The 7,391-nt window shown below is 47.1% G+C and overlaps 1 protein-coding gene across 1 annotated transcript; it reads right to left on the reverse strand.

Moving 5' to 3' along the window:
- Positions 1 to 452: 452 nt before the first annotated feature.
- ASB12 (ankyrin repeat and SOCS box containing 12) lies at positions 453 to 6,760 on the reverse strand. Its single transcript, XM_037135173.2, has 3 exons — positions 6,600 to 6,760; positions 1,165 to 2,014; positions 453 to 728 (listed from the first exon to the last, which is right to left on the reverse strand). Exons 2-3 carry the CDS (start codon positions 1,958 to 1,960, stop codon positions 595 to 597), a joined length of 930 nt encoding a protein of 309 aa, XP_036991068.1. The 5' UTR covers positions 1,961 to 2,014; positions 6,600 to 6,760; the 3' UTR covers positions 453 to 594.
- Between the last annotated feature and the right edge of the window lie 631 nt (positions 6,761 to 7,391).

Consider the following 7,391-nt stretch of genomic DNA (forward strand, 5'->3'; position numbering starts at 1 on the left):
AATTTGGTCATAAACATTTGGAAGTTTATTTTCCCAGTTTTGTCTTGATTATAAACTGGACTGAAGGGAATGCAGCTTGTGGTTGAAAGGTGAGTGAATGGGAGGCTCGCTGGTCACTTGGCTCAAAATAATAGGGGACTGGGTGACAGGCCCTGAAAAGATACGTGGCAGCAGCCAGAGAAATGGAGGGAGGTACAGGGCTGAGCCAGCTGCAGCTACCCTTCTGCGCACTTGAATTCTTTAAGACCTTGCTTCTAGAACAACACAGCTCCAAATTCTCTCGAGGATTTGGGTAAGCGGGTGTGGGCCATTGGGTTAGTTTTCACATTCTCTCTTTCAATGGCCACAACTCCCACACCTGTCAAATGCCAGACCATCACCGCCCCTCCTGATGGCCAACCACACTATTACCCAGCCCTCCTCCCCCACACCAGACACAGCAGCCACCAGGGTTTATTTTGTTGATGATTTTATTGTGGAGGATAATACAAGAAAGCAGCTCTGAGTGAGTGGGAGGATCTCTAGTGCCCTCTACCTACCTGGGTCCCCAAGAGGTTTTTGGGTGTGTTGTGGATGTCTGGGTACACTGCAAGATTACAATTTGTGTTGGAGGTAGCTAATCAAAGCAGGGGGGATATCCAGGTGGTCAATGGCTTGCAGTTTGCTGGCCTGGTGCAGAGCTCTGCGGATAACTAACCGGGCCTGTGACAGCAGTGTCCGTGGAGTGGCTACAGCAAGGAGAAACAGGTCATGAGAAGCGATCATCAGGGCAAGTCTCCCACTCAAGGCCACATTCACCCTGCCCTCGCTACTGCAGCCCTAAATGTCCTCTTCCTTCTAAGAAGTGCCCCCCCCCATTTCAATGTATGGTACCAATAGGGACACACTGGGGCCTAGAGAGCGCATGCTCAAGGCCACAAGGCAGTCACAGGCAGAGCCAGAACAAGATATCAGGCTACCGCTACCCTCCCCTACTTCATGTTAGTGATCTTGTCCCTAATAAGGAATGTGTAACCTCTTCTCCACAGGGCCTCCAGTAGTGGGAGGATGATTGTGTTTTCTGCAATTCATCCCAGAAGGACTGGCTTGGGGGATGATTTGGGGACCGGGGACCTGAGACCTTCACACCAGGAAGCTTATAGGATCGACCCACTTGACACTCACCTCGGGCTCGAAGCAATAACAGGATGCCTTTATTACTTTTCCAGTTCAGGTCCAGGAGAACAGATGGAAGGTAGATGTTAGCACCAAAATCAATTAAGAGCTGGATGTACTCTGGATCGCAATGGTGGTGGAGGCAGGTTTCCAGGACGGTGCGGGGCTGTGGAACACGAGCTAGTAGGTACTGGTCAGTGCAGTTGTAGTTGGGGTCTGCCCCGTACAGCAAAAGCAGGCGGAAACAGTCAAGGTGCCCGTAGACTGCAGCCAAAAACAGGGGGCCGGAAAATGAACTCATGCTCAGCACCCAGACTGGTAGTTTAACCTTGACATTTGGATCTGCACCATGACCTAGGAGCTCCTGCAGGATGGCAACAGCACCATCACGCGCGGCTGTGAGCACGGGAGAGCAGTTGTTGTAGATGCTTCCACTGGGAGAGGCACCGGCTGCCAAAAGCGTGCCCACGCAATCCAGATGGCCGTGGCTGACGGCAGTAAAAAGTGGTGTCTGTGCCTTGATGTCCAAGCTGTCAACATCAGCGCCGTGTGCCAGAAGGACCTGCAAACAACTCAGGTGGCCAGAAGAAGCAGCCAAGTGCAACGGTGTCCCAGGAACACCCCAGCCACTCTTTGTGTTGATCAGACGTTTATACTGCTCCTGGCGCAAAAGCTGGTCCAAGGTGTGGGAGTCATTTCTGTGCACTGCTTCACTGAGAGCCTGCTTCTGCTCCATGTCCGTGTCATCCTCCTCTTTGTTGGGCTGCAGGAGGGAGAACATTTTGCTGATGTCCATGAAGTTCATGTTGCCTTATGGGAGCAGAACTATCCTCATCATGAGGAAGAGAAGATGCCAGCTCTGTGGATGACAAAAAAAGGGGAGAGAGACTGAGGGTCCCCATCAAAAGCCTGGATACCAGCCCTTGCCCTTCCCCCCATCCTTCACCATCAGGTTCTCCACTCATGGGTCCCCGGCTTATAACTCCTACTCCATGTTATTTTAAGCCACAGAGACCGCTGCCAAAACAGATCAGGCCTTTTCACAGCTTGGTGCCTTTGAATATGCTGTTCTGTCTGCCCTTCAAACTGCTACATCTGGGAAGCCCTGCCTAATCTCCTCCTCCCCCAGCTCAGGGATTCCCAAAGATCACAAGTCGACTTTAGCTATGAAGTTTCACACCACAATTCCACTTGTCTGGGCTTCATTACTGTGTAAAATCCATAATGAGGACCCCCGCATTCATCTTGTATTCCTCCACTCCCCACAGGACTTATATCATGGCTGGGGATTTGGTAGATGCATCTTCCTTAGTTCAGAATGTGTAAGCTAATGAGAGGGCTCTGGCTTGGCAGTTTCTAGGCCAACAGAATGGTGCTTTGTGATGTTAAGCTCCCATCCCTGAGCATTCTGACCCCACCTCTTAGCCTGTGAGATGAAGTGCAACCTCTTCATGGCCCCTCATATGTGACCCCCCTCAGATTCATAACTCATGCTTCAGGCAACAGAATGGGTGGGAGTGACATTTATTGATTAAATAAAGAGGTGGCATTACAGAGAACCCACTTCAAGTAAAATAGAGTCGAAGAGATGGCAGAAAATAGTGGAGGTGTCCAGGCCAAGTTCTCTTCTCCAGTGACAACTGCATTCTGCCCTAAGACCGTTCTAATACAGGACTGATTGATTAGCGGCACCTCCTTGAAACCCATGCCTTCCCCATCCCTCTGAGTCAAATCTTTTCCCATCCTCTCTGCCCCACCGGCCTATAACTTTGCCTGAACCCTCACTTCACCTCTCCCCATTATACCCAGACCCTGTGAAATCACCCATGGCACAATGACTGACTCAAGGTAACTCTGACCTTAACAGTCCTGTTTCTAGTGTTTAAAGTCAGTTGCCCCCCTCAGTTTGTAAAGTCAGCAGGATAAGCTGGTGGGTTTTCCAGAGCCCGACTCTCCCCACTCTCCCATTACCTGCAGCTGTGGCCTGGGGGCCACACACTGCCTTTTATTTACTATCCACCCCCCCACCTTTGTGAGCCTGGGACCTCAAGCACACACCTCAAAAACTTTTTCACCTTTAGACCCCTCCCCACGCACAAACATCAGCTTCATATACGGTCTTAATATTACTGTATTTCGGGACTATAAGATGCACCCCCCCCATTTGGGAGGAATAATGGTTTTTAATGCTGCTGTTGAGTTCTGTTTATGTTTATATTGGTGAAATATTATGTTATTTATGTTATTAAATATTTTACCACATTTTTTGCTTCAAAATTTTTTTCCTACTCTACAACCTAGGTGCGTCTTATGATCCAAAAAATACGTTACTTATTTTGGGGTACAATTATAAGAACAGGATTTTAGAAATAAGGCAGACCTAAGGTGGCAACTTAGCAACCCCAGAGCTTAGCTGAGTAACCTTGGGCAGGACTCTTCCTGTCTTTGGACTCAGTTTCCTTTTCTGTAAGACAGAAAGAATAGCCCCTTGCCTCATGAGTCTATTAAGGGAAAAGAGCTACCATATATTAATATTAGATTTGTTGTCCGAAGGTGAGCTTCTTCTCTTTGCACCTTCAATCTCCTCACTGGCTCCTTCCCCACAATCATCTTAGGAAACAAAACAAAACACTTCTATGGTCCTTTGTCCCACCTCTAGATACCTTTCCTTTCCTCTCTTCTTTATAAAACATATCCAAAGAGTTGCCTACTGCCTATTTCCCCACCTCTCATTCCTTCCTCACCCCTCTTCAGTCTGATGCTACTTACCCTCAATCACTGAGATATCTCTTTTAAAAAGGCATCCTTGTGGTTAAATCTACTGGCTGCTTCTCAGATATTTCCTTCTCAGACTTTCCTGGGACCTCTGTCCCCACTGACCACTTCCTCCGACATGGTCCTCCCTTGGATTCCTGGTCAGCACACTTTCCTGATTTCTCTCCCCTCTGTTCTCCCTTGAAAGTTATTTCCCTAGTTCTCCTCTTGATCCTCTTCTTCCCAGTCCCATAGCTGTTGCTGTCATATTTATCAGCTCTCTCTTTAGCAAAATAGTATATATTCACTGAGCTTGTTCAGGCACTTCAAAGTCAGCAGATCACACCACCACCAGCTGCAGTATCACAAAACTTGATCCATGACTCAGTTTCTTAGCATCCACCTGGTGAACCAAACCGAAAACTCATCTCTGTCCTTTTATCTCTTTGTTCCACTTCCATCCACCCAATTGATCAAGTCCTGTGCATTTTACTTCCCAAAGATCTCTATAACAGGCTGCTGCCCTCAGGTCCATCCCATTGCCAGTGCTTTATCTAGGCCCCCATCCTCCTCTGCCTTAATTGCTATCGTGGTCTCCTAGCTTGTTTCTCATTTCAATATTTTCTCCACGTTGTGGTTGAAATTATTCAACCACAAACCTTATTCATGCTAATCACGTTTTAAATCCCTTAATGGTTTCTCTTTCTTTCAGAGTATAGCCCCGATGTCTTAGTCTGGCTCAGAGGTCCTTCATGAACAAATCTTGGCCAACATCTCCAACCTTACTTTCTACTAAACCTGTACTTACACCCCAAGATTCAGCGATAAGAGAAATGATGAACCTCCATGAATATACCTTCTTCTGTCACATGCATTTTCTTCTGACGGGTTAGTTCCTTCAGGGTCTGTGCTTTTCTAGCACTATAGGAGTCATTGCACCATATTAAGTGCTTCTATATGGCTCTGTTTTGCTCCAGTGAAAATGAAAGGCCATATGAGGTAGTGGTAAATTGGGCTCTGGTGTTCTGCTTCAATCCCAGATCCACCACTTGGTAGCTGTGTGACCTAGGGCAGATCACTTAATCTTTCTGTGCCCATTTTTTCATCTGTACAGAGAAGATAATAGTAGTACCTGCCTCAGAGGGTGATTGTTAAGACTGAGTTAATACACATTAGGTGTTTAGAATGGCACCTGAATGGAGTACTCAGTAACTGTTTTTAATGTGATGATGTTATCCATGTTTCCCTATTCCCCATCCCATTTTTCTACTGCAACCTGAACAAATGAACACACAACCCTCCTGCACCTTGTCTCCACATTTATACTGCAGCTCCCAGAATCCTCAGCTGTGAGGGCCACGCTGAATTCCATGGGCTTCATTCATGGAAGGTTCCTTTACAAATTATTTCTTCGGACAGAAAGCAAGGACTCCCTTCTTCATATATATTTTTTTTTGTGAGGGAGGACTTGTGTCCAGGGAGATGAAAGCAGGGGGTGTGCAGAAAAATGCCAGAGGTCTCACTAAGATCATACCGGGAACCCACAGCAGGGTCCATCTAATGAGCTTCCAGAGGGAAATCAAGTCATGGTCCCCAGTTGGCTTGGGCACCTTAGTGGGTTGTGCCTTATTAGATAAGAAAATCCACTCTACTTGTCTAACATCACCTTGTTGCGGTTTACTAATCAATAGTTATTATGTAACCATGGTGTATATAAGGATCCCCTTCCTCATTTTCAAAGTGCTGGGGTTGTGTGTGTGTGTGTGTATGTGTGTGTGTGTATGTGTAAAAGAGACATTGGCCCCTATGGCAATCTTTAGTCCCATTTAAGAATGATTCTTAATACGTAAAATAAAATTAAATAAAATAAGGTAAAAATACATAGGCTTAAAGCAAATAAGTTATATTGAGAGACAACTATTAAATACTTAAAAGATTGTATGATATAGTGACAAATGTTCCTTATTAACACATTACATAACAAGATCTAGTAATTTCTATGTTGATGATGAGTATAAATGACAATTCCAGAAATCTGCCATGACTGTAATATGATATGAAATGTCTGTTATTTCTTCTGGTGACCAAGTTACATAAACTAGTAATACTGCCGTCATTTGCTGCCTGCATTCATCCTTGCAAGAAATGGTAAATTTCTAGTTACAGATGAGGGGAATAAAAGGTCCCATCTATATTTTTGCACCCTTGGAAGCCTGTCTGAAGCCCTCTTAAGGGTCTATGAATCTGGGTTAAGAGCTCCTAGTGGAGAGTGGCTAGTTTCTGCGGGCCCCGGAAGAGTCCCCAGGCTCTGCCATTAGTAGCATGTTTCTTACACTCACCTTTCCCACACCCTGAGGAGCTCTGTCTGCCCTTCTGCCCTAAGACCACCCTGTTGCACCCCCCCAACACACACACACTCATAAATACCACACAAGGACATAAAGATAAATCTCAACAGTCTCTGAATTGTATAAGGTTCATTTGTCTCAAGAAGTAGGTCCATTGGACTCCAAAGCCTAGACAGACTCAGTAGGAAGCTGTCATCATATCCCTCTTTCCCTCTGAGGGTAGGTTTACCTGCAGACCTTCCAAGTGTCCCCAGAAACCACATGCAATGGGAACAACCCATGGGCCTGCAGGCTCACTGACTCCATGGCAGCACTGTGGGGTCCTAGGCCGCAGGTACTCACCAGGCTTCTGCCTGCGGCTGCATTGCCCAGGGTCGCCACTGTCCCCACCTCTCTATGAAGCACTGGGCCCTGATGGTTTGCCCTTGGGGAGCCCCTGCTGCCCCAAGGCTGGAGCAGGAGAGACTCTCAGTTCCCACTGTTAGCACTGCCTAAAGGCTGGGCGTCAGCCCCTGGGCTGACTAGGTCCATAGGGCTAATTTTAGGTTGCCCTCCACCCCCCTCCCAGGGCCGTGTTATCTTACTAGTGACATTCTGGGAGTGATCTCAGCCAGAGGAGGGGGGCCATTCCATGGGGAAGTCCTGGAAGGACTGACTACAGATAGACAGGTGCCTGGTGAGGTCAGGGCTCATGCTCCCAATGTGTCCCTGTGGACCCCTGCCCACCATTCAAATGGGCTACATGGCTAGACCCCTGAGCTTCCTTCCTGTGGGCCACACCTTCCTTTGGTCAGGGGCCTCTTTTTCCCTCCCTAACGTAGCCTTTCTGGATTTCCTTTTCCTTTCTTGAAGGTCCATCAAGACTCCCCCCAACACACACTCCCAAGGGCAGTGGAAAGCAGAGACCTCTATACTAGAATGTGTACCAGCAAGGTTTTCTGAAGTTTAATAAGGTCCCGATCATGCATAAAGGCCTCCTCAGTCCACTTACCCACTGGGCTTAGCCTGAAGAAAATGCCCATAGCTCCCCCACTCTTCTCATACCTAAGGCTTCAAACCAGATCAAAATGATTTGTACAAATGACACTTTTTTTTTCCAGAAGTAAGAAGTCAAATGAGAACCAAAGCATCTGA

The sequence above is a fragment of the Artibeus jamaicensis genome, unplaced genomic scaffold (genome assembly GCF_021234435.1).
Source record: "Artibeus jamaicensis isolate MK-2021 breed Jamaican fruit bat unplaced genomic scaffold, CSHL_Jam_final contig_457, whole genome shotgun sequence".
In the NCBI taxonomy this organism is placed as follows: Eukaryota; Metazoa; Chordata; class Mammalia; order Chiroptera; family Phyllostomidae; genus Artibeus; species Artibeus jamaicensis.

Coding starts and splice junctions, on each gene's coding strand:
- ASB12 (XM_037135173.2), bottom strand. CDS start 1,960: ATGAACTTCATGGACATCAGCAAAATGTTCTCCCTCCTGCAGCCCAAC. Junction 729..1,164: donor GTTATTGCTTCGAGCCCGAG/GTGAGTGTCAAG, acceptor TCCTTGCTGTAG/CCACTCCACGGACACTGCTG.